The sequence below is a fragment of the Chelonus insularis genome, unplaced genomic scaffold, assembly GCF_013357705.1.
Source record: "Chelonus insularis isolate UGA/USDA-ARS -01 unplaced genomic scaffold, ASM1335770v1 contig_399_pilon, whole genome shotgun sequence".
In the NCBI taxonomy this organism is placed as follows: domain Eukaryota; kingdom Metazoa; phylum Arthropoda; class Insecta; order Hymenoptera; family Braconidae; genus Chelonus; species Chelonus insularis.
The window spans coordinates 1,714,055-1,739,478 of record NW_023276554.1 but is presented as its reverse complement, the minus strand read 5'-3'; the positions used below and the strand labels follow the sequence as shown (position 1 = coordinate 1,739,478).

The 25,424-nt window shown below is 31.1% G+C and overlaps 5 protein-coding genes across 10 annotated transcripts; 1 reads left to right on the top strand and 4 right to left on the bottom strand.

Moving 5' to 3' along the window:
* Nucleotides 1-74: 74 nt before the first annotated feature.
* On the bottom strand, nucleotides 75-3,601 carry Ada2b (Transcriptional adapter 2B). 3 transcript variants are annotated; one of them, XM_035085357.1, is made up of 10 exons: nucleotides 3,331-3,601; nucleotides 3,080-3,177; nucleotides 2,933-2,992; nucleotides 2,710-2,854; nucleotides 2,158-2,629; nucleotides 1,839-2,079; nucleotides 1,558-1,613; nucleotides 1,036-1,459; nucleotides 360-453; nucleotides 75-280 (listed from the first exon to the last, which is right to left on the bottom strand). In XM_035085357.1, exons 1-10 carry the CDS (start codon nucleotides 3,335-3,337, stop codon nucleotides 264-266), a joined length of 1,614 nt encoding a protein of 537 aa, XP_034941248.1. In that variant the 5' UTR covers nucleotides 3,338-3,601; the 3' UTR covers nucleotides 75-263. The 3 variants fall into 3 exon arrangements, with proteins under 3 accessions (XP_034941248.1, XP_034941247.1, XP_034941246.1); XM_035085356.1 differs by having other exon boundaries at nucleotides 75-453; nucleotides 3,331-3,387; nucleotides 3,463-3,601; XM_035085355.1 differs by having other exon boundaries at nucleotides 75-453.
* A 94-nt stretch (nucleotides 3,602-3,695) lies between these two features.
* Nucleotides 3,696-5,508, top strand: cbc (crowded by cid). The gene is made up of 3 exons (XM_035085358.1): nucleotides 3,696-3,901; nucleotides 4,036-5,093; nucleotides 5,366-5,508. Exons 1-3 carry the CDS (start codon nucleotides 3,800-3,802, stop codon nucleotides 5,475-5,477), a joined length of 1,272 nt encoding a protein of 423 aa, XP_034941249.1. The 5' UTR covers nucleotides 3,696-3,799; the 3' UTR covers nucleotides 5,478-5,508.
* On the bottom strand, nucleotides 5,284-7,997 carry LOC118068152 (zinc finger protein 394-like). The gene is made up of 3 exons (XM_035085359.1): nucleotides 7,494-7,997; nucleotides 6,641-7,043; nucleotides 5,284-6,541 (listed from the first exon to the last, which is right to left on the bottom strand). The coding sequence occupies exons 1-3, from the start codon at nucleotides 7,546-7,548 to the stop codon at nucleotides 5,788-5,790; spliced, it is 1,212 nt and encodes a 403-aa protein (XP_034941250.1). The 5' UTR covers nucleotides 7,549-7,997; the 3' UTR covers nucleotides 5,284-5,787.
* A 139-nt stretch (nucleotides 7,998-8,136) lies between these two features.
* On the bottom strand, nucleotides 8,137-10,259 carry LOC118068153 (trans-1,2-dihydrobenzene-1,2-diol dehydrogenase-like). Its single transcript, XM_035085360.1, has 5 exons — nucleotides 9,883-10,259; nucleotides 9,377-9,590; nucleotides 8,971-9,262; nucleotides 8,451-8,863; nucleotides 8,137-8,354 (listed from the first exon to the last, which is right to left on the bottom strand). Exons 2-5 carry the CDS (start codon nucleotides 9,576-9,578, stop codon nucleotides 8,242-8,244), a joined length of 1,020 nt encoding a protein of 339 aa, XP_034941251.1. The 5' UTR covers nucleotides 9,579-9,590; nucleotides 9,883-10,259; the 3' UTR covers nucleotides 8,137-8,241.
* A 2,487-nt stretch (nucleotides 10,260-12,746) lies between these two features.
* Nucleotides 12,747-23,427, bottom strand: stol (stolid). Of its 4 annotated transcripts, none has more exons than XM_035085305.1 (25): nucleotides 22,736-23,427; nucleotides 22,143-22,660; nucleotides 21,725-21,806; nucleotides 21,517-21,627; nucleotides 21,214-21,436; nucleotides 20,995-21,126; nucleotides 20,342-20,923; nucleotides 19,863-19,999; nucleotides 19,610-19,690; nucleotides 19,463-19,543; nucleotides 19,326-19,400; nucleotides 19,203-19,217; nucleotides 18,998-19,108; nucleotides 18,848-18,919; nucleotides 18,629-18,770; nucleotides 17,547-17,768; nucleotides 17,337-17,436; nucleotides 16,713-16,745; nucleotides 15,889-15,993; nucleotides 15,639-15,751; nucleotides 15,141-15,283; nucleotides 14,826-14,989; nucleotides 14,188-14,384; nucleotides 13,791-14,088; nucleotides 12,747-13,435 (listed from the first exon to the last, which is right to left on the bottom strand). In XM_035085305.1, the coding sequence occupies exons 2-25, from the start codon at nucleotides 22,241-22,243 to the stop codon at nucleotides 13,156-13,158; spliced, it is 3,600 nt and encodes a 1,199-aa protein (XP_034941196.1). In that variant the 5' UTR covers nucleotides 22,244-22,660; nucleotides 22,736-23,427; the 3' UTR covers nucleotides 12,747-13,155. The 4 variants fall into 4 exon arrangements, with proteins under 4 accessions (XP_034941196.1, XP_034941198.1, XP_034941197.1 ...); XM_035085307.1 differs by having other exon boundaries at nucleotides 22,751-23,427; XM_035085306.1 differs by having other exon boundaries at nucleotides 22,777-23,427.
* Between the last annotated feature and the right edge of the window lie 1,997 nt (nucleotides 23,428-25,424).

Here is a 25,424-nt window from a genome sequence, read left to right as displayed (position 1 = left end):
TAATTAATAGTAACTCAATAACATTAATATATTTTTTGTCGAATAATATTCAGACAAAGATTGAAATGCATAAATTACTTAACCATATCATTTATTTATAATATAATTCTCAATAAAATTATTATACAGTTTGCTAAATCACAGTTTCGCGAAATACCACTAGCATTCATCTTATTTGTGGTAACCTAAGTGCGTATGTGTGGTAAAATTATGCATCCAACTATCATACATTTATTTAAAATTATTTTACAACCCATCATTTATCAACTTAAATTTGGAACTAAAAAAAAAAGAGTTTGTTAAGTCCCACTCACGTGCAATTATTTTATGATGCGATGATTACGTGGCTGCAATCCAACCTTTTGATACTAAGTAATGCAGAATTTTATTTTCCGGCTCAGATTGACGAACGAAATTGGAATTGGCACTTCGAATACTACCACTAAGATACTCCTGTACAAAAAAATAATAGATATTTTTTAAAACTTTCATTACATAATCCATTACCAAAATTAGGAGAACAAAACAAAATATTTCGGAAGATGGTCGATCTTTTAATTATTGTTAATTTATAATTAATTGATTTAAAAATTTTTAATAATTGAAAATTATTATTTCAACTATTGTACAATGACATTACACTTAATTTAAATAATTAAGTATTACTATATGCTCAAATAAAAAAATTAATTAAAATTCCATTTGTCGGCTTGGATTAAATTAAACTTTGAAGATGAGTATTACATGAAAATGAAGTGTGTATCACATATACAAAAAAGATGATTCCTGACAGGTGTAAATTAACAGCACTCACTTCAACTTCTGTTAAATTCGCTTGAGAGAATTAGAGGTTCAGGTTCATGCTTCAACTTCACGGTCATTAGTGAAGAGCACCTTTTTGCATACTTGATACACAATCTACTTGTTATAAATCCTTATTTTTTAAATAATTAATTTCTCAGTGTTCTGCCTTCCTTCAACTCTTTTTTTTTTAGAAAATAACATAATTTAATGAAATGTTATAAAAAATCTCACCTGAAGAAGTAAAGTTTTCTGAGTTAAATATTGCGATGGTTTTAAATCTAACTGATGACACAAAAGTTTTTCTTGTTGTGTAAGAAGATGAACTGCAGTTTGTTTTAACTCCTTAGAAGAATTTGGTGAGTTGGCTAATTTGGTAACAAATGTTTGCTGCTGGTCTAATAGTTGATTACCATTTTGAATAGTTTTGTCAGTAATTAATGAACAATTGCCACCATTAGTACCACCTCCACCAGCAGCTGAAAGATATGATGAGGTATTGGAATTATTATCAGACTCCTCCACTGATTGATTGCCGGCTGTTGCTGCTTGACTCGTCGTCCGACTTTGATTGTTTAGAAAATAATTGTTGGTGGTCGATTCGCCGGTCTTTGTAGTGAATTTTCGGCCGGTGAAAAAGCAATTTTTTTCGTCGTCTCTGTTATAAAATAAAAATTTAAATAGTATCATTACTTACTTTTTGACGAACACAAACAGTACTCCATGTCCTATCAAATCATGCCGTTGCTGACTTACTTTTTTTTTGATGTGTGGCGGAGTATGTGTGGCGTGGACGACGGCCCACTGCTGCCCTAAGTGAAATGCAAACTGATACAATCTGTTTACAAACGCCTGGCAACACGTTTCAATAAAAATATATAAAAATTAGTAATGAAAATAAGTGGAATACAAAATATATGCTATTAACATGAGCATACACGTATCCTCCGTAAGCGAGATCTATAGACGTTTTTCTACGCTTCGATTGTTAATGACAAGATAGTTGAGCCACAGAAAAGTGCTACAATACTACTTACAGATTTCTTTTCAGACCAATGTTGATGATGATCTGGCTCATTATTTTTATGTTGAGATTGCATTAATATTTGTTCAAAGTGTGCACACTCTTCATGCTTTGTAACTCCATTCTCTCGATATCGGTAGAGTTCGCTAAGTCTTAACCGCAATTCACGTTCTTTTTCTAAGTTAATTAAAAATTGTTCATGTTCCTGAGCTGTATAGAATTGCGCAAATATTCTCATCCTTTCTCTGAAGTCTCTGTAAAGTCAAGAATAACAAAAAATAAATAATTCATTGTAAATTTCAAAAATTTAATTATAAAAATAATTTATCTACCTTTCTTCTTTAGTCTGTTTTTTCTTTACAATTCCTTTATTGTCACGATCTCGATCCCGACGAGAGGATGAATTAAAGAACTGAGAAACAAGTTGATAATCACGAACAACTCGTTTTCTTCTGGCTCTTTCTCTTAAATTATTAGTATACATATCAACATGTGCAAGTTTTAAAGCAATATCTAAATCATCGTCTTCAGCAGCATTCAAAAATAATGACGATACGAGTGATTCCGCTTCATGATTGTAATCTCGTTCGAAGTCGTCTCTCTGTGGCATATACCCTAATTGAGTCGCCTCTTCAGGCGTTATATCTAATGGAGGTAGTTTTGAAGTCAAGTCTGGTGACAGTGGTCCATGATCTGAGCTAGTTTGATCTTGAAGGTTTGGTTCATAGTTAAAGGATGCAGGTGGCCAGGTGTACTTTCCAATGTTTCCTTCGAGATATCGAGCAATATACTCATCTTTTGCTTCTGTTTACAAAAATTAATATTATTGACTTAGTAAATTTATTATTAATATTGTAATTATATTGTAAAAAATTGTTCTATACCTTCAGGAGTACGTGTTTCAATATGTTTACTGATATCTTCCCAATTACCAAATCCAAATTGTTCAATAGCATCAAGTAATCTAAGATGTTCTCGTGCCGTCCAATTTCCACGACTACCATTGAAAATACTAATTGTACCAGAGTCCTAAAATTATTGAAAATTATTATTATTTTGTTGATTACTCGAATGAAAAATGGCGCGGTTTTTTGAATAGATAGTTACCATAAACTGATATGAATGATCATTTTTGTGTTGGCCGATTTCAGCACCCGCCGAAAAACACTGTAAATAAAAATAAATTAATTAATTATAACATAAAATAAATATTAGTAAAAAAAATTAGATATTATAACCTAATATATTATTTACCTGTAAACAAAGATCAAAATATGGACATTCCACGCATTTTACACGCAGCCCAGGAATATCTTCCTGACAGTAAGTACAACTGTATTTCGCATATAAATCTGAAAAAAAAGCATTTAATCTAAAAAATTATCCATAAAACAGTATTCTTATCTTTCGGAATTGATTATCGATAAATTTCAAACAAAATCAATGCTTAAAAAAAAAAATCTTTGGAAGGAAAAAAAATATTTCATTTTGCGACAAGAACGTACCCGCCATGATGAATATGGTAGCGTTCGTCGTTGAGCTTCTATGAACGTCAAAGCATTCTGGAAATCATACAAATACTATGTTGTATGCAACTATTAACTATGAATTCATGTCTTAAAATTATCTAAGCTCACTTATCAATAAATTTAGCTAAATATATACACTATAGTGCTTTTTATTTGCTTCGCATAATTAATCAAATTGTTCCGACGCGTATACAAATTGAAAGATGCAAGGTATTTGCTGATTTACACGAGCATACATTGTACATCGATGCTCTACAACTTTACTATACATATTGGCACAAGCGCACTAAGTTGCCGTATCAGCTGATTGTTACTTCCTGAAATTGCCGGTAGAGGCTGTGTGTTCCATGTAAACGAAGCTTCTAGGTTATTACGAGTCAATTTTTATTTGCAAAAAACTAATAATAAACAGTTTTATTTTTTATTATTATTGATTTTAAATAAAATGGGTGAAGAAAAAACATCAAATACCCAAGAATTCAAGTTGGATCCAGACTGTGAGCTTCGATTCGAGATAGAACAAAAAAATGACAAGGTTACGCTAGAGGTAAACAAATCAAATTTTTAGAAAACATCTATTTTAACTATATTTTATTTTAAATTGAATGATAAAAAATGATTAAATTGTTAAAACTAATTCAACTAATACATAAATTCAAATTCATTATTTTATAATTTCAGTTGAAAACGGGATTCGCAGAAGTCTTTGGTACCGAGTTGGTTAAAGGCAAAAAGTACGAGTTTGGTAGTGGTGCAAAAGTTGCAGTTTTCACTTGGCAAGGATGTACAGTAGAATTAGTGGGCAAAACCGACGTCAGTTACATAGCCAGAGAAACTCCAATGGGTTTATATCTCAATTGTCATGCAGCTATGGAAAGAATGAGAGAAGCGGCAGAAAAAGAAGATGGAAGAGGTCCGATTACAATGATTGTTGGTCCGAATGATGTTGGAAAGTCGACTGTTTGCAGAATACTTCTCAATTATGCAGTAAGAATGGGACGAAGACCAATATTTGTTGATTTAGATGTTGGCCAAGGACACATAGCAATTCCAGGGACTGTTGGAGCACTCTTAGTAGAAAGACCATCAAATGTTGTGGATGGTTTCAGTCAACAAGCTCCACTGGTATTTCATTTTGGATACAAAACTCCTAATGCCAATATTGCCTTATATAATCTTCTCGTTTCCCGCTTAGCAGAAGTGTGTTCTGAACGTTTACAAGCGAATAAGAAAGCCAAAGTATCGGGTATTGTAATAAATACATGTGGATGGGTTAAAGGTGGTGGATATAGATTATTAGCTCATGCAGCGCAAGCATTTGAAGTTGACGCTATTTTAGTATTAGATCACGAGAGACTTTATAATGAACTTGTGAGAGACATGCCAGACTTTGTTAAAGTAGTGTTTCTACCTAAAAGTGGTGGAGTTGTAGAACGGAGTCAAGCACAGAGAACTGAAGCAAGGGATCAGAGAGTACGAGAGTATTTTTATGGATCTCGAACAGCACTTTATCCACACAGTTTTGAAGTGAAATGGAGCGAAGCAAGGATTTACAAGATTGGAGCACCAGTTTTACCAGCTTCATGTATGCCTTTGGGCATGAAAGCTGAAGATAACTTAACTAAACTAGTTGCAGTTACTCCTGGACCAAGTTTACTTCATCATTTACTATCTGTGTCGTTTGCTGATTCGCCGGAAGATGATGTAGTTCAGACCAATGTTGCAGGATTCGTTTGTGTGTAAGTTAATTTTTCATTTTAAAATGAATTATAGAAAATATTTAATTTAATTTTGAGTTAGTAATATTGAATTAGTACTCATTTAAATTTTACTCAACAATATTACAACTCTTTACAACTACTATTATTTAGCTTTTAATTAAAAAGAAAATTAATCAAATTGGTTTTTTAATTTGATTAAAGAGACATATTCAATATGAACACTTTTTATTTTTTAAACAATTCAATATCTATATTCAACGTCAATAACTTTATTTTTTTTTTTTTTCCAGAACCAATGTTGATGTTGATCGTCAAACCATCACAGTACTTAGCCCTCAACCACGTCCATTGCCAAACACTGTTTTACTTCTCTCAGACATACAATTTATGGACAGTCATTAACTACAAAAGTACAATATCATTACAACTCTTGATATTTCTTCATACATGTACAGAACATTATTGCTCATTAAGTTGATTTTAGCAGAAATTTATTTATGCAACATATTTATTTCTTTTTTAACCAATAAGTTTACCATGAACGTTGCATTCTCGAATTGATATTTTGATACGTCTACAGTTTAATTAGTAATTAATATAATAAATCAATGATAAGACACATATTGTAAAATATACATTTCATTTTCTGTAATAAAAGTATAAAAATAAATTAATTGTTGTTTTATATAATCATCTATAAGTACAATAAATATTATTCCGTTATTTGTTGTATCTCATCACTCACACGCATACAAGAACGTTCAGATACATGGCATCTCAATGAAGATTCTGTAGGGAAAAAGTTTTTACAGTTTTCACATTGTTTTGGACAATCTTCATCAGATGCTGTAATACTAGCAAAAATAGTCGCTGAAGTATAAACTACTTTATTATTTACTCTATCTTTGCAAGATTTACACATGTAACTTTCTGTGTTACTATCCGGCTCATCATTAAATTGCTTTGGAGAGCCACACACTTTATGACATCGTTCACATATTAATTTCCTTGTTCTTAAATGATGTTTACTCATATGTCTAATTAAATGAGGTTTTGTATGAAATTGTTTACCGCAAATATTGCACTCGTTTGCAATATCTTTGGGTCTAGTATGGCTTTTAACATGATAAACATAATCAACATGTGAAGAAAAATTTTTCATACATTTCCTACAATGATAAAAACTTTTTCCCTGAATTTTAATTTGAGCTTTCTTCAGTAAGTCTTTTATCTTTTGAATTTTAAAAAGCTTCGCCATCTTGGCTACTCGTGGCTCTAGTTTGTCATTAACTATTTCTACATCATCAGAATGCTTAGACGGGTTCATTGTCATATCTATTGGTTCGCTTGCAACGTTATCTTCTTCTGCTTCATCTTCACTTATATTCTCATAGATCGGGTTGATTTGGTGAGATTGATTTGAAGTACCTGGTTCACCAGAACAGTTGTCCCCAGAGATACCACGGCTTTAAAAAATAAACAAAACAATCAAAATAAATATAATTGCTCATTTCCATAATAATCAGTTGATCAAGTTAAGTTGTAAAGATAAAATAAAATCTTACTTTTCTCCTTTAACTGGCAGAAGATGACTGCTCTGATGTTGAACTCCATCAATTCTTACTCCTTTAACTAACTGATTTTCTTCAACTTCTGGGTCTAAACTGATACGATCTAGCGAAGATTGATTCATATCTAGCAGTTCAACTTGATGTTGCTCTCTGAGAATCCGCAGAAGTTTTCCATTAGCCTTGATGCATGATTCTAAGAGAGTATGCCACTGAACGATGGTAGCAACACATGTAATGCATGCACGTAAGGGTAGAGCATCTTGTTCCGCGACGGTTATTGGCAGATATCTGTTTATTTTATCAGCTAATTGATATTCATGATTTTCAAAAATTGGAATCATCTTATCATTGCTTTTCCCACAAACTCGGCAAAGATTTTTCAGAATTTCTAAAGGTTCTATAACAGAAAAGAGATAGAATATTTTAATAAACATTAATAATACTATTATTAGTATTATTTACAAAAAAATAGTACCGTCTAGTATGTTGATTTACAATTAGAAATGATGAAAATATCAAGGAATTGATAAAGTCAATGAATAAAAGGGATTTAATATACTTTATCATGCAGTTAGTTACTTCAATATTCAACGTAAGGTAAAAAAAGAATATTTTAATGAACAATTATGTATTGAGAAGAAAAGTTTAATTAATAATGATTGGTTTAAAATTTAAATGATTTTAAATTATTTTTTAATAATTGAACATTATTATTTACTGATGAATTGTTGATATTAATTTTAAATCTAATTGAAAGGAATTCAAAAACCAAATATATTGAATAATTTTAATATTTATGAGAATATATTTGGATAAAATTAAATAGTGAAAAAAAAAGAAATTATACCAGTTTTGATAACTTTGTCATCATTCTCCGACTCCATTAAATTATCCTGCTCCATTATTGACAAACAGAAGTCACTTGAACACACACTCAATGAAAAACTATGTCATACACTTTGTAAACTCTATCGGCAAATGAATATCGTATCGCACTTGTCACAGGGATGTGATTCCTTTTGAGGACTCGGAAAAACTAACTGAAGACAATTCGACATTTCTGTTTAAGTCTTCCACCTCTTCAGTTGTACAGGAAGAGTAGTGGGGTGATTTACAGGGAAATTTTAGAATAATGGAAATTCATCATTGGTAGTAATTACAGTGTTCGGCAATGCCCACAACATTCGACCTGGTCGTCCTATATAAGCAAAGCCTGGATGCCCTGCTTAAGGGTAATTTGGTGGTCTGGGGGAATGCCCGAAGTTTAGTGCTTCTAACAATTGAATCTAATAAAAAATAAACTCATGAAGGCTTAGTTTGTTTAATGTGCATTTCGAAAATTTTCCAAATAAAATACCAGCCGTTTAAATTTTGAATTTGTGTAAAAAAAAATACACACATTGGAAAACTATTACATTCCTTAGACAATATGGAGTTTTAATTGATTAATTATGTTTTGAATATGTTATTGAACTAAATATATATGAGAATTTAATGAACAGTGAATTAATATAAGCTTTATTCAATAGATAGTTAAAGCAAAAATATCTATCATAAAATAGTTAACATATAGAATAATAATATTATTGTTCTCATTATTTTGATTTATCTTCTGGATAAACCACTCCAATTTGTTTACGCAGTGCATCTTCTAACTCCGCAATCAATAATGATTCAGCATGCGAAACTTTTTGACTTTCTTTTAAACCTGTAAACATTCATTTAATAAATTAATAAATATTTTAATTAAAGGTACTAAATCGTTAGGGCAAACCGCCGGTTTATTGTAGGTTTCAAAAAGTACCTGCTCTAATGCAATTTCGTACTTCCATAGCTTCATATCGCAGTCCTGCACTATTTAAATGGTTAAAAGGGAGGGGTCCCTGAGGAAGAGCAATTTCGACCAGTTTCGCAGGTAAATCCACCGGCAGATACTTTGCTTTAGTTGGACACCAGAAATGAGGAATAATAATTTTTCCTTTTGTGCCAATAACGATAGCTTCATTAGGTAATTCAACTTCTGAATGGGTCATCATAGTTGCGGTGCGATCATTTTTATAAATTAAAGTAGCCGACATTGATGTGTCAACACCATCATGATTTAAATGACCACCTCCTTTCAGTGATACTGGTTTTTCCCCATCATATATATATTGTGCAAATTGTAGAGTATACACACCTAAGTCCAGAATGGTGCCACCACCCATATCTTTCTTACTAGACATCAAATAAAGATTAAGGATTAAAATGATTATACTACCTGAAGGTATTCATTTCAAACCGGTAAGATTGCCGATATTGAACATAAGCAAGTACTTATTTACTTTAGGCGTTCTTTTTTTCCCATAGGAACACCAAATGAAACAATTATCTGTTTAACATCACCAATGAGCCTAGACTTTATTTGTTTCTTTGTTTCCTCGTAAACTGGAAAACACCTACTCCAAATAGCTTCCATTAAAAAGAGATTCTTATTTTTTGCATGAGTTATCAATTCCGATGTTTGCTTAAGGTTCATTGTTAGGGGTTTTTCACATAAAACGTGTTTTCCATGATCCAGCATCATCTTTGAGACTTCAAGATGTTGAGGATTAAGAGTTCCAATGTAAACAACCTCTGTGAAAATTATTTTATTACAGTTATTTTTTTGTTATTGAAATCATTGAAAATATATCAATTGTAATAATAATTTATAAAACGAATATAAAATTTTTTAATAATTGATCATACCAATATCAGGATCTTTAGCAAGCTCTTCATAACTCCCATATGACTTTTTTATTTTATGTAATTCAGCAAATGCTTTAGCCCTGTCTAAATCACGTGCAGCGACAGCAACAACCTGATGCTCTTCAGGTGGTAAGGTGGCAAGGGCATTGGTAAAGTCGTGTGATATTTTTCCTGCACTTGTAATTCCCCAACGTAGAGCCATTATTAATTAATACTGAAACACAATAATGACTGTTATGACACCAGTATAATTTTAAACACTAATAAGTTCACGCTTAAAACTTATATATAATCATCAGAGAAATTTTTGCAATGTAATCACCTACTTAGATTAAATAAACTCTACTCCTGATATAATTATATAATTGACTAACTCATTATTACAACACTCTTAGTAATAAATTTAAATGTTAAAAATAATATAAACAAATATAAATGTTGATAATTATATACAATATACATGAAATATGATATTGAACTTTAACTAAAGAATGATTATACTCAACCTGTAATTTCCAAGTTGCAATTGAAGAAAAGTTTGCACCAAGTCAGGTAATAGTTACATTTGCGCAGCTGGCATAAGAGTACTTTAGAATTATCACATTTTCTTTGCTATATACAGCTTTATCATCAGCTATTTTTTTGCATGAATTCAACACCAAGGTCAACATTATGTTATGCGGAACAGCATTGAGCAGGTCCAATAGATAACCTATCAAATGTCAATGTAATCATAATATTTTTAATTTGATGAACATCTTTCTTTATTATTTTATATCACATAATTGGTATGAATTTATCTTCTTTAAATTAAAAATTATATGTAAACTTTATTTCAATAATTGTGATTTAGATTTAGATACTGTTGACAATTGGATCTATCATTCAAAATAATATAAAAAGATCTAGGACATTGATAGTCGATATCTAAACACTTAGAAATATAAAAATAATCCAAATAATGATGAGTAATCAGATATTTTATTTAAAAAAAAAACTGATTGAAGAACTCCAAACAACATTGCTTGAAAAATTTAATTTAGAGTGTTTGTTTCAACAAAAATTTTTAGAAATTAAATTTTAAAGTAAACAAATATTTATATGAGGTTATCAAAAAAGTTATCGACTTTTGGCAAAAAGAATAATCATTTAATATAAATTTGACAGGTAGCGTTGATAGGATGTTTTTAATTTTTAAAACACATTTGAATTTAAAAAAAAAAAATTAAATGGAGTGAGGAATATTAAGATAATAATTTAAGGTAATAATGGATAGCTCAAGATGATTAGACACATTTTTTAATGTAATAATATTAATAATATTAATTAATTAATATAATAATGTACAAGTATCGACGTAATAGCATTTCACACTATTATAATTTTGTTTTTTTTTATCTTTTATATTGAAATTAGTTTCAATGTTTTAAAGGATAAGTTGGGCGCCGTGGTCTATTCAGATGCTTATATTTTTTTTTTTATCAACATTCATAATAAGAATTTGAATTTTTTTTTTATTTGACCTTGATTGCCATTTCCTAATACACGTTCAAGAGTGCTAATGCACTTTTGGGCAATAGAGAAAAACCATTCTTCCATAATTTAATAATTTTTTAAAACAATTCTCAAATTTAAAATACTCCTTTGTTTATGTTTGTTTTTTTTTTCGACTTAATTAACTATCCGCATATTTTCTATACAACACATTAATCATTAATTCGATATCCAAGATAACAACAGCCAAACTCGGAATAAATTACACATTAAAACATAATTTTCTTTTCTTGGCCCAGCTTGAAACGCGTCCATATACAAATACTTCAATAATTATTTTTATAATAGAATACAATTTACTGAGATGCATTAAATTTCTTATGCAAAATACTCTTGCGTATTTAAAAAATTTTTTTGTTAATTAATCTGTAAAAGATAACAATCACAAAAGCATAATTATGTATCCTTTAGTAGCCATTGTTTGCATGGAATTATGTGAATGCATTCTAATGCTTTTATTGTCTCCCCGAATGAAGTCTGTTTATATAGAAAACAGTTACATTTTAATATTTTCAATATTTTTGACATAATTCTTTTTTTTTTTTTAAATTCATTTCTTGCTAGCATCTTGCTTGAAAATTTCAAATACTTGTCTTTGACTCACGCGCAACTCTTTTACGTATTCTTATCATTTTTTGATCGCCTCAGTTTTGAAGTTATAATCTTATAATGGGAGATAAAAACTGATGAATTGTGTATTTTGTTATTTATCGTCACGAAAATACATATAGTGACATGTTAATAATGTGTTAACCGTTCATTTGTTTCAAAAAAGACGTTTTTATCAATTTTAATTATGTTTTTTGCTTGAAACTTATATTGTTATTTGTATATTTTTATTATTATTTATATTGCCTAAAGTTTGCTTATAAGTATAAGAATGTAGGGTTTTTGGTTTCAGAACATTCAGTAGATTCGTTCTCGATATACATTATTGTTTTAAATATCTCTCCCCAACATCACGCAACTGGAATTCAGGAAGCCGATATGTATTTGAAGTTCAACATTCACATTTTTTCTCATTTTCGTCATACGTATCTTCGTAATCCACATTAAGAAAGGCCGTTTCGTGGAAGACACAGTAAAAAATGGTCTTGTAAATGGAATGATGTATAATTAAATAAAAAGACAAAAAAATGTGTAGTTTTATACATGAAGAACAACGCTATCTCATTCGTAACATTATAAATACGATCATTCGGTTCATTTCTGAACAATATAACGATTTGCCATAATTTTTTATGTATTTTTTTTAAAACCAAATATCCAAGTAATTGAACTCTTTTTTGAATATATTAATATCATTAATGATCGACGAGAATAAGTTGCAAAAACTTTTGCAAACATTTGTTATTATGACTAAGTCGTGGTAAAATTTGCATTTTTACAACAAATTCTTTAATCTTTAAAAGGTCTCGTTTTAAACAGACACACTCACAATTTTTCTGGTATAATATGAGCTCATAATATGATTGGATAATATGAATGCTCAACGATCAACAGTAAAATAAAGCTTATCAGTGTATATAAATAAATATATTATGTATATAATTGTAATGATAATAAGAAGAATAGTAATAATAAAGATTAAAAAAAAAATGTCTTTAATACAAATACGAGGGGCTAAGTTTTAGAAGCCAAACTCGTAATACCTTATATAATTATCCAATAAACTCCAGCCTCGTTGATTAAAAATTTTAATTAAAAAATATTTTACAAATAAATGTTGTACGTACGATAAAAATTAATAGATTGATTGGTGCAAGCATAAAAATTCTTGCATCCAAATTGTATTGTCTAAACATTGATTGAGCCGTCATACGGATCAATAGGGAAATGCGTCGCTCACTCTCGGACGGCGAATCAATCCCGACATCTTACATTTTTTCTTTTATTTCTCGTACGTATTTTCCGACTATTTTCTTCTTCTGTCAGATAAATATCTTCAGTAGATGAAAATAAGTGATAAAATCGTGAGATAAGTATTTTTTAGTCTTTTACATTGTATTTTGTTTTATAATATTCAACAGCCGTTTATCATGGACAATCGAAGAAATAAATTTATTATCTTTTTTTTTTGTATTTTTATTTTTCTTTATCGCTCATTTCTTCATTTTACCCTCATTTTGCTATTGCTCTGATTTCTATCCATAAATTGCTGCATAAAGTAAATATTCAATAAATAAATAGATTTACTCGTTGGATCGCGATTATCAATGGCTAAGTCACGTGAAGAATGTCGACAACAAGGCGACAATGAGACCGTACGACACATATAATCGATGTGCAGCACCACAGTATTTGATTTCCATTTCCTCAGGATGATAATTGATACACTTGGGCGGTCGTTTACGATAAAGACGTTCTCTTCGAGCCGTACATGCTCCTGGCTCTGTTATAGCTTCGACAGGTTCGATACTAAGCTGCTTACTCCCACAGGGACACAGCGTATCAACCACCAAAAGAATGAGATTCGTGTGGAGAATTTTTTGAACGCTGAAGGGTCTGTAACATAAAGAAAATGTTGCTTTGACATATTCTCCAGCAAAATTGAAATATGAAAATGTAAAAAATTTTCGTGAACATAGATATTGATTTTCAAGGATAGTAAGCTTGTCGATGTTGATATATGAAGAATATATTTGCGTGAAAATTACTTTGTAATAAAACGTAAGTCTGAAATATTATGGAATTTTTTTCGAAGATTTGTTCTATCTATAAAAATATTTTATGTCAACATTAAAAAGACTGTGCTTTATATTAAGAGTAAAAATATAAATGTATGTTTGTCAAATTTATTCTGAAGTTCTCTAATGAAATCTGTGATCAAATATAAAAAAGTTGTTGAATATTTATTTACCTTTCACATCCAGTAACATGGCAGTTCGTTAGTTTACCCTTCAGAGGATTGCTTTGACCACTTGTATTAAGTCTTTCCGGTTGCAAAATATATAGATCTGTTTTCTTCTCACAAGTGCGCAATTTGCTAAGCATATATTGAGCTGATGTAGCGTGAGTAGCAGGCGGAACTGTTGGTGGAGATGCTATAACCGGAAATGGAGGAATCTTATCTTTTCCAGTCGTTGGATCTTCTGATAAATTTTGAGTGAATGAATCATGGGGACTTGGTTCATCGTCAATTTTGATGTCAGCATCGTCTGTAGAAAAAAAAAATTATTTGATTTTGTAAAATATGAATGTTATGAAAGATATATTTATATTAATCAATAATCGATTAATCATTTGATAATAATTACCAGCTTGAGCGTCATTTGGCCATGCAAACGCAGGACTAATTGCTTCATAGAGATTCAATTTGAGTATGGACGACCAGATGAGACCAATCATCGACACAATTGTCTTGACAATTGATCCTGAAATTGTACTTGGTGCTGCTGATAAGTATGATTCCTGAGGCGGGCAAACACCTTGATAATCGATTACTGTCACTTTTCTGGAAAAAAGAAATTTTTTTTATGTACTTTTAAACATCAAAAAGATTTTAAAAAAGTACAAATTAGATAAGTTTAAAAGGTTTTAAAAGTTAAATAACAAAGTTTTTTACTAAATTACATTTTAACTATTTTTGTTATTATATAACCCATTTTTTTAGATATAACAAAATTGTAAACCCTTTCAAAGCTGTTATATAATTCAACCTATAATTTGATAAATCAATAGAGAATTATATAAACTCATAATTGAATATATTTCTTCTTTTTCCCGAACATTATATTAAACATGACAGCTTTCTTTATATATTCATTTCGTTGGGTTTTCATAAAATATCTAATTAGTTTTACTAATATCTATGATTAAAATTCAATTTATCCAAACTATTGATTCTTTTATATCAATTCATTTCTTTTTTAATAAAGAAAGTTGAACTTCTTACCTGTAAATTCTATCTTGAACCAAAGAATCCATAATAGTACCATCGATTTCTCCGAAAAACTTTCCAGTATGTTCATGACGCTCACTTATAATAATAAATCCACTATTGTCAAGGATGTAACAATCCAATTCTTCTGAAGCGCAATTTTTCTTACATGATGCGCACTATTATTATGAAAAAAAATTAATGATATAGTAATTTAAAAGATTTATGATTGTGAACAATTATTAATCATAAATTTCTATAGACTATCAGTATTTATTATTTTCAAGCCATTAACTATTTGGTTTGGAGTGAAATAAAAGGAATACTTACAGTGGATGTTATATTCATGAAATGGGAAGCTAAGGATGAATGTTGAAGTTGTAATCCCACCACTGCTGCTGGTGCCTTGTGTTGATTCTTACCCTCGACGAAGACAGCGTGCGTTGCGGTCACTAGAGGTTCCGTAAGCTCAGCTAATTAATTAAAAGATTAATTAGTATTGAGAATAGCAAAGAAGTAAAAATATAATGATGTATTCCTAAGTTTAAATTTTCATTTTTTCTATAGCATGAACAAAGATTTAATTGTTACTCCATCTTGGATCCTTGTCGCCTTATATAGGCAAGAAGAGTTAGAGATTGATCATAAATATCTAATTGTAAATAATTTTTATTTATTTTATAGTTAGAAGCTGAATGGCTTAAAGTGTACAAGAAAAATTGATGTTTATTTTTGAATTGCACTTGATTGACTTCGTGGAAGACTAGTCCAGTTGGTAGATTACATCGATAACTAAAATTTCAACCTAAAGGTGAACTTTAAGCTTACCTGCGTTGAAGGGCACGCTAAATACGAAACTTTCAGGTTCCACTGCGTGTTGTTCTGCTGCTCTTTTGTACCACGACGTGTCCATAGCTCTTTTGTTCATGTCAGCAAAATGCCTGATCAAGTAAAAACTTCAATTTGCCGTTCAATCTCATAAATATGCGCGTCATACGCATTTAACTCTACTTTGAGCACTTTTAATAAATTTTTTCTTTTTCAAATTATTAATTATTAATTCATCTTTGACATTTACGGTTCATCTTCGGCCTCCTTATTGTCTTGATGGTCGTGCCATCGAAACAGACCACTCCTCGTTGCGATGAAACTTCGGACAACATCGAATCGGCCTTTTCCTTGGCTGCAAAATTTTAAATAGTTTAGTTTAATGTGAATTATTGATTTTTATACAAAAATAACAAACTTTTTCACATTATCAATTATACCTTAGGTTCAAATATTTTTCATTTGTATCATGTATATAATTACCACCAAGATGTACTGCTTATCTTAATCAACCAAATATTGGGCCAATAAAATGGTCAAATAAACTTTCTTGTAAATCATAATTTCTATAAAAAAATAATTGTTTTCTTTAAGAAAAATTTCAATTTTATCTCATTATTATCAATTCTAGTGTATAGAAACTTTTCTCTAAAGAATAGACTTTATAAAAAAAATCTATCTATTCATTATGATTTTACTAATTGACAGTTGATTGAAAAAAACAAATTTAAGCCATGGAAATGGAACTAAATAATTTTTTAAAAGCAAAAAAAAAAAAAAAAGAAAATGGTAAATTCAGTAATTTTATCAATCCAATGGCAGTAATATATCTTCCAGTGAGATGAGTAAGAGATAATAAGATTGATGAATAGACTTTGAATCTAAGAAACTGATGAATCGATAGATCATAAACGAAAATGATATAAAAAAAAAAATATAATGAAAAATCGGCGACAATGATCAGGTCTATTAGGACGCAGGAACACAATCGCTGGGATGACCGTGAACATTGGTATATTTACCGTGCAAGACTGCGAGAGAGGATAAAACATATAATTGTGCATATTAAATTACCTGTGCAGAAGAGCCATCAGTATGGCAATGGGGCTGGCGGTGGAGACACACAATAATAAAATGTAATAAAAATATGCAAGAAAGTATAAATATTATAAATAAAAATTATAGGTGTCAATAAAAGGTGCAAAGTGTCGTTTAAAAGCAATACGATTGTTTTAATTAATTTTTCAATATTCCTCGTTTAATACCCCTATAGATTGCTCCGCTGTTTTACGACGTATGTGTCTCACACACATTTGGCCATCATTGAGATCCTTTAAACTTCATCAACAGAAAGGAGATCAGTTTCCTCGCCAGATTATTATCACGGCGGGTAGTTGTCAATTGGTCATCATATTATTTGTGGTTATCGCGTTCAACGAATATCTATACAAAACAATTGATCTGACGGGCGGTATCTTATCAATTATTAGTGTGACAATATTTTTTAATCGTTCAAAAACAATTAAATTTGTCACCACATTGTCTTACATACGTTTTACCGGCGGATCAATCAACGAGAAATTATCAGTGCTTTGTGCATTTAATAGGTGCTCGGGTTTACAAGTAATTACTGCAATGCATGCTTCTTTACTTGTTTGTTTCAAGGTTTTCTCTCTATTCTCAAGTCCAACCACTTACTTCGAATTTTCTTCCTTGTGCATTAAGGTACTGTCTCTTTTATTGAACCCACCAGTTACTACAGAATCCATGACCAGCGATTGTACTAATCTTTTATCACCTGCAATGAAAACAATTTTCTTTTAGTGTTTACTACATATACAGATTTAGGAAGTATTGGGACTTTGGTTATATTTAAGTGGCTAGTTGAACTTGATGTTATGAACTTACAGTAATGTGCATCTTTATCAGGCTTGCTCGCTTGGTTATGATGCGAGCTGGGACTCTTAGGTCTCATAGACATCCACTTCCAACCGGGCATGCGAGTTCGACCGAGGAAGTGCAAAATACGCTCCTCAGGGGTGGAAAATTGCTTATCCGATGCCGAACTGTATTCACAGTACACCCAATCCGGATGTACTTTCCAGTTACTTCCATTCAAGTAGTCAAACACTGAAATTTTGTAATAATATTATAATTAATAAATTAACATAATTTTCTAATTAATTTAAAGTTCATTATTGTTAGGAAATTCTTTTTGTTTTATTTATTATTAGTTTTTTTTTATAGTTTTTGAAGAAATTTGTGTACTGAAAGACGACGAGAGATCGAATACTTTACTTGAACTACAGTTTCAAACTTATGTGAAACCACCGGAGAAAAAATTGGGTTGACTTTTTAGACGAATTTAAAGTTAGAATTCGAACAAAAGACATTGTATTGCATTAAATCGCTCAGAACAAACGTACCTGAACCGATAAATCAATAAATAATTCATCAGTTCAAACTATAATAATTTTTTCTTTTAATATTTTACTTTTTTTATAATACAAGGAAGTTCAAAAAACATTGTTTTATTGAATAACCCTTTACTTATTCAACTTAACTTATTCTGATTCTATCATATCGGATTTTTTAAATCAGATTTTTTTTTATTACTTGCAACTTTTCACTGATAAGCTCGTTATTCTAATTGTAAGAAGGTTACAATAGTTCTGATCAAAGTGAGTTTTTAAAGTATCTCATTATTTTTATTGATTCTTTTATCGTTTTATTTATGTCTAAACTATGTATTTAAAACTTGATTCTAAAAATAATTCTTTATTGTCTATTTTTGTATTTCCACATGTCTTTTTATTCAATGTATAAATCTACATGATAAAAAAAAAAACTCAACCCGACTATCGAAATTACTGCATCATACTTTAAGATAATATTTAAGCAAAGTCCAACAAAAAGAAAACAGATTATTCAAAAAACTATAATGAGAAAACTCGTTCATGTATAAATAAATCTTTAGTTTTTATAATTACCGTTAATAATAGCGTGTTTGATCTCCAGTTCGGCATGCACTTCGAGCATTCCATAGCCCTCAGGAAGTGCCAACCCCAGAGAAAACGGAGTCCCACTAATTGGCTCATAAAAATAATTATGTCGACGAATTGTTACACGTTTCTAGAGATTACAAATTATCATAATTATTACAAATTAATGATCACTCTAGTTTTTTTTTTCTTAATTGTTATAATTACCATATTATCATAATGAATTTTCACCGGGAAGTTTGTTTCTCCCTCTTTTTGATCAATCATATCACGCCTCAGCTGCAATGAATGAATATAGAAATAAATACAAAATAAACATTGTATTTATATACTCAATAAAAGTGGTGATCAACTTACATCTAGAAGCAGAGAATTGTTACTAAATAAATAACTAGGCCCATCAAACTCCGCAAGTTCGACTTCTGATAAGTCAACGCTCGTATATCGAGGATGAAGTGTATTTTCATACTAGAGAGGAAAAAAGCAAATATTATTAAACACAAGAAATCAATATTTTAATTGTGGAAAATTAAATAGTATTTAAAAGTATCTGATAACTTACATTTGGACTAGTAGGCTGTAAATAAAATTTTTTATACAATTAATAATAAAAAGATATTATTTAAAATATTCAAATGAAAATAGTTCAATTGCTATTCTTCATTTTTAATTAAAATAATCTCACCAATGGACGTAAATCTGGGTGATATAAAACACGACCATTATTGTCGACAATGAAAGAGTAGCCGTTTACACCGAGCTAGAATAAAAAAAAATAGCTCAATAAATTGTTCTTGAAAAATAAAACATTTAAAAAGTTACCTTATAAGGTGGTACAAGCTTTTGTACTTCCTCTATAGGAACATCCGTCCCTACAATACCCAACAAATTGGCGGTTTTTACCTACAAATTAAATCTTGGTGTAATTTATCACAATTGACAAACAGAATTAGTAATTTTAAAACTTACTGTATGATTGCGACGATCTAGAATTGGTGCTGTAACAGACGTCATTAATTGACCATGTCGTTCCTCGCCAAATCTTCCACTCTATAAATAAAAATATTTTTAAAATTAAATTTTCTTGCAAAGTGTCTGAAACTGATTATTAAATAATAAATTTGGTATTTCATTCAAGCATCTGCGCAGGCAAAAGCACATATTATCAGCGCATAAAACGAAAATGAAACTTTAATTGATTTTGGAGCAGAAAAATGTATACCTCGCCACCAACATAAGCAGGGGTCCAGTGAATGGGGTGATCATGTTGGTATAAAACCATAGGCCTTGCAAGTACTTTTACGTACTCAAATACTTTATTTCTAACATCTTCCATTGATACTATTCTAGCGTAGAACCCTGAAAAAAGATCAATCAATTATTTAAAAACATTGTACAAGAATTTATACTCTATTTAAAAAAGTGGAGTACATTAATTAAAAATTAATAGTTTATCTAGATTACTGAAGGTTAAATAATATTCCAAAATTTGTGTTAAGAATTATAATAATATTAAAAATATTACGCCGTTTTATTTTTAACCCATTTACTATAAAAGCTGCGAAAATGAACTGTTATATTTTATTGCAAAAAAGATAACTATTCTGGTCTATATCATTTTTATATCGGAAAAATCATTTTTATTAAAAAGAAAAAATGATTAAAGTGCTCTTTTCTTCTCTATCTATTAAAAATTATTACCTTTATTTAGGCAAGCCATTTCTTGAAGTTCAAAGCTTTTATCTCCTCCAATAAGATACGTGAATAGTCTCACAGGCATATGAGGCCAATTGTATTTTTTTATAAGTTCAGCAGATGCTGCTTCAGTATTAGAAGTGACCAACATTATAGCTTGATTACATTGACCACCTTGACTGCTTCTATTGTACTTAGAAAGAATCTCAAACCCGGTGGCTAAAGCAGCCGATACATTTGCTGTTGATTCAGACTGAATTGAGTACAACGAATTTTTTAGTTCTCTGACATTTTCCGGAGATGCTTGGACAAGGCTATCCTTAAAGCATTGAACAGTTTCTTCTGCGCTTTCAGCGTAACTATAAACATTAACGAAGTCATTTGGTGATAAAGTGTCTAAGATAGCCTTTGAAGTAGCTATTGCCAGTCTACGAAGCTTTTTTGATGAAAAACTTGTACTATCGACGAGAATTGTAAGATCCTTGGGACTCGTTGCTCCACCAACAAACCAATCTAACGTCCGAAAATCATAAACTCCTGGCCCACCTTCTGGTCTTGATGATCTTCCTCTAGGTGGCCATGACATGGCTTTAAGAGAATAAAAAAATCATTCATACCTTTTAACTCAAAGATCAAATTTTTTTAAAAATTCTATTCACCTGGAAATCGCCTAAGAAAACCTGCGGTTGCTCCAAAATATTGCCAAGATAGAGTAGGATCACTCTCATAATTATTTACGAACAGAGGATCTAGATGATCACTCCATTGAAGTCCGATAGCTACTTCGGGACCTATAAATGAATGTTGATAGATAATTAAATATTTGATCATATACTGATTAGTAATGCAAATAAGTTGATTTATTAATGGAAACTAACTAGAATCGTCTATTCCATTAGGCAAAAGTACTGCTGATAAACTCAAATTGACTGGTAAATTGTCAAAATGACGATTCATCGTAAGTAATAACTCTCGTGAACCCGCTACCACTTTACCATCGTCAGTGAATCTATTGATTTCATGGGAACTGTAATAGCGTGGAGACGTTGGTGGATCTCGCGGTGATGACACTGCGGCTTGTTCTGCACTTTCTACCAGCCTCTATAATATCACCAATTTATTACATATTTTATTTGCTCACATCTTTTCCAACATATAACTCTTCTTCCATTGATTCTTACCATAACTGCATTCATTTTGAAATCCATCATATTTTTCACCTCTGCAGCCATTTCACGTACCAAAACGAGACCATCCTTTTTAATAACAGAAGCTTCCATACTGTGATAATTCTAGATAAATAACAAATCGAAAGAGTTGGAGAAGAAAATTTATATGAAATTTAAAGTAATGGTGAGTTATTGGTAAAGTTTGTGTTTGGAAACTTACCCTCTGTATTTCACTGAGTTTAGTTGCTTGGCGTCCAAACTCCCACAGATCGACACCAAACTTAAGTGCCCAGTTTCTCACCCTGTAACATCGAGCAGCAGGTTGTCGCATAAACTATCGATGACCATTTGGCCCCACCTCTCCCCCAGTCTATTTCACCATCTAATCATCAAACCGGCGCCAATTCTCATACCGTTAATCTTCGTATGCGTTTCATATCATGCATTTATCAGCAGTAAAAGATCGTCATGTCACTCTATTGACTACAAAATTCTTCCGGCATGTATATGATGCACAAATGTTACATCATTGGCCGGCGAGAAAGACCAAGGGAGAGGGTGAACGAGAGAGAAAGACCGCGACGATCGAACACGGCCGCAGCCCCATTTCGAAAGTTTTAAACAAAAGCCAAACTTACTCATTGTGTGGAATGTCCTCCTCCTGTTGATGACTGATTCCAATGCTTAACAGAAAAACTATGCCGAGGCACAACGTGTTCTTCTTAACGTAATGATACATCTCTTCTTCTCTTTCAATTCCTCTTCTCTCTTTCTAAAATTTATCCTCTCAGTTTTGCCTTATCTTCGAATTTTTTGTTTTTATTTTTTATTGTCCAGTCGTGTCGATATAACGCCTCATACATTCCATTCCCCAAAGATTAATAGTTCATTTAAGATAATAATCCACCACTTGATCGTATCAAGACAGTATTTTTTTTATTGTTCTAATTTGTCAATATAACGCCTTACATGTTCCATTCCCCGAAGATTAATAGTTAATTTAAGATAATAATCTGCCACTTGAATGCATTGAGACACAAAAACTTGGTTGGGGGAGTACTAGCGACGCTTCAGATGCAGTGATCCATGTCCAAGGACCAATGATGAACAACAAAAACGTTTTAAGAACAAAAATAGCCTGCCGAGCAAGTAGTCACTGCAAAATAAAAATAATTATATTTTAGAAATAATTAATAACACTCAAAAACATATCACTATTTTATTGACATACAATAAATCAACCAACTTCTAAACACTTGGAATAACTCTCACCAGAATTTACCACTTATGCCTTTCTTGTTTTACGCTGTGCGTTTACGCGTACTCTTAATACCACTACAAGGATCCTCGCCCTAGACACTTGATATAAAATATATCACGGCATTTATATTATATACGGTTGTACACTTGTTATTGTGTACGAATTTGATTTATAACGAATCAAAAAAACACTACAGTCTGAGTTATTTGATTGTTTTCTCCACAGCTAATAAACAGATCGTGATCTTTTTCACTCGAACTCATGTATTTTTTTTTCCGGCAATCTTTCGTTGGTTACCTTTTAGCCATACACAAAGCTCACTATCTCTCTCACACACGCCTGGTATCTCTTTATTCTTTCACGTTAAATACGCGGTGTTTTTTTAACGGGAGTCAAGTAACGAGACGGAAAATATAAGCATCTTCCTCCCAATCGTAGCCTTGAGCCGCGCGCGCGCATTACTATACTCTTACTACGTCGAGACGAGTGACAAGAGCGGGTTTTGGGGGAGAACGGGTGTGCTTTGGAAGCTTTTCCGGGGGTGTGTGAGAGTAGGGTGAGGTTTCGACGCCGCCGCGCAAGAGTTGAAGGGGAAGCAAGTGAGTCTAGTGTGTGTGCTAGCTGTTGTAACAACACTACTACTATTACTACATCATCACCGTCAGCTTTTGCCCTTTTCCCTCACTCTAGTTAGTTGACCAGGACCAGACTCTAAATACGCGCAAGCTCGGCATCATTGATTTAACATGTATAACCTTCAAGTGAAGGAGGAAATTCTCGTTGGCGCACCCTCCTTCTTCTCTCTACGTAAGATCATTTACCAGTCTCGTACGCAAGCTCCTCAATTCTCCTTCCTTTTTCTACACCCCTCAATTCCTTCTGCCATCACGCGCTCGCGACCTCTTGCCTTTTTCTCCGCGCAACCCCTTGCGCATTTTCCGGAAGGCAGCCAATTCTTTCCTATTCTTCTACACCTTTTTTTGTTTCATTCTTTCGTCGCCTTTATGATTACTGTAACTGCTTTTTTCTTTTTTCTTTTCATTTTGTTACTTATTATTACTTGACTCATATTATATATAATTACTCGACTGATATCATATGCGTGACCAATTATTACCCTATCTGCTGAATCGATTTTTATTACATCAGCCAACTTTTTTATCGCTTGATATAGCAGCTCCCACGACGACGTATGCCCGGCCTCAATCGCTCAAAAACTTTTGGCACATAGTCGACCTCTTATATATACAAAACTTAATTGGCACATGTAGATATTTCTTTAGCTTCCGGTTTACTCCAAAATTTCTATAACATATAGAATATATTTTACAATGGATTATACATCAAATGCTTTTTAATTTATTTCTTTTTTTTTTCAGTCCATTTTGATTCTAAATTTCAAATAGCAGGGTTTGAAAAGAAAAATGTTATCTTTTAATTTATGCAATAATTCAATCATTTTGAGAGTGATGAACAAGCACAGTGGAGCAGTGAATGCATTGTATAGTAGCAGAGAAGGAAGGGTGGAAAAATGGGCGGAAACCTTGGAGTAACCCTGACCCATGGTTACGTACACCCACTCGGATTTACTTGGTATTTAACGAAATTTCATTGAAATTGTTTCAATTTCAAGCACGATTTTGTAATAAATAAAATTGAATAAAAATTTATTTTTATTATACAAATTATGTGATACAGATTTAGTAATAATTTTATGCTTTTTGTTTTTCTTGTAATTTAATAACGACTTTCGGTGGATAAAATAAAATTTCTCATCATTATTGCTTCTCCAGAAATACATCATATTAAAAATTTATGAACTTATTTGAAAGATAGAAATAATTTTACAATAGTATTTTTCCGGCTATATAACTTTTCAGACATTGTTTAAAAATATTTAATGTATGACAATAAAAATGTGTGAGAATTGTAAATTTACTCTCATCTTAATGGAAGTATCGTGTATGTTACGTTTATGAGTCTATTATCATTTATCATACATCCAACTTTTTTATTCAGTGGAAGACTCAACAAACGCACAAAAAATAGTTCAGATATACAAACATTTAGAAACTGTAATTTTATTTTGATTTATCGAAAATAGTGACATTAAGTGAGCACACAATGGTCCACCTATCAGCAATTTACTTATGGCTTTTATTTTTAACGGTACGGAAGTAGGAAGGACATAAAATGAGAGTCTTAAAAGCTGGACATACTCCAATATCTAAAGAAAATAAAAACTATTCTATATTCAAACTTTTTCTTACAATCAAAAAAATCCTAGCTTTTTTTTATTCAACAATTGACTGATTATTTATGTGCTTATTCTTATAAATAAATATTACTGTCCACTAATACTTATTTTTGAAAGTGATCAATCTGAACTATCAATATTTTCTATACATTTTACGAGTTAATATTTCTAGTTGATGATCGATTGTAAATGTTTAGATAAAGGATTTCAATGTCCAGCAAATGGGCTCGATTATGAGGACGTTAGAGTAATGTGATGAAAGGGATAATTATATAAAGACAATAAAAATAAAATTTACAGAGAATATAATGTATAATAATGATAATTTCAGTCATTTCTATGGTACATCAGTATTGAAGAAACGTACAAAATCATTGTACAAACGAATCTTATTGCCATCTT

Bases quoted from the DNA above. Each gene is read 5' to 3' on its own strand.
- cbc (XM_035085358.1), top strand. From the start codon at position 3,800: ATGGGTGAAGAAAAAACATCAAATACCCAAGAATTCAAGTTGGATCCA. The intron at 3,902-4,035 runs GTAAACAAATCA...TTATAATTTCAG, and splicing joins ATGACAAGGTTACGCTAGAG to TTGAAAACGGGATTCGCAGA. The intron at 5,094-5,365 runs GTAAGTTAATTT...TTTTTTTTCCAG, and splicing joins GTTGCAGGATTCGTTTGTGT to AACCAATGTTGATGTTGATC.
- LOC118068153 (XM_035085360.1), bottom strand. From the start codon at position 9,578: ATGGCTCTACGTTGGGGAATTACAAGTGCAGGAAAAATATCACACGAC. The intron at 9,263-9,376 runs GTATGATCAATT...TAATTTTCACAG, and splicing joins TGCTAAAGATCCTGATATTG to AGGTTGTTTACATTGGAACT. The intron at 8,864-8,970 runs GTAAATAAGTAC...TTTGATGTCTAG, and splicing joins GGAAAAAAAGAACGCCTAAA to TAAGAAAGATATGGGTGGTG.
- Ada2b (XM_035085355.1), bottom strand. The intron at 1,614-1,838 runs GTAAGTAGTATT...CATTTCACTTAG, and splicing joins ATTGGTCTGAAAAGAAATCT to GGCAGCAGTGGGCCGTCGTC. The intron at 1,460-1,557 runs GTAAGTCAGCAA...ATTTTATAACAG, and splicing joins CGCCACACATCAAAAAAAAA to AGACGACGAAAAAAATTGCT.
- stol (XM_035085305.1), bottom strand. From the start codon at position 22,243: ATGTATCATTACGTTAAGAAGAACACGTTGTGCCTCGGCATAGTTTTT. The intron at 21,628-21,724 runs GTAAGTTTCCAA...TTATTTATCTAG, and splicing joins AACTCAGTGAAATACAGAGG to AATTATCACAGTATGGAAGC. The intron at 14,990-15,140 runs GTAAGTATTCCT...TCATAATAATAG, and splicing joins TCATGAATATAACATCCACT to TGCGCATCATGTAAGAAAAA.
- LOC118068152 (XM_035085359.1), bottom strand. From the start codon at position 7,548: ATGGAGCAGGATAATTTAATGGAGTCGGAGAATGATGACAAAGTTATC. The intron at 7,044-7,493 runs GTATAATTTCTT...TTTCTGTTATAG, and splicing joins TGACAAAGTTATCAAAACTG to AACCTTTAGAAATTCTGAAA. The intron at 6,542-6,640 runs GTAAGATTTTAT...TATTTTTTAAAG, and splicing joins CTGCCAGTTAAAGGAGAAAA to CCGTGGTATCTCTGGGGACA.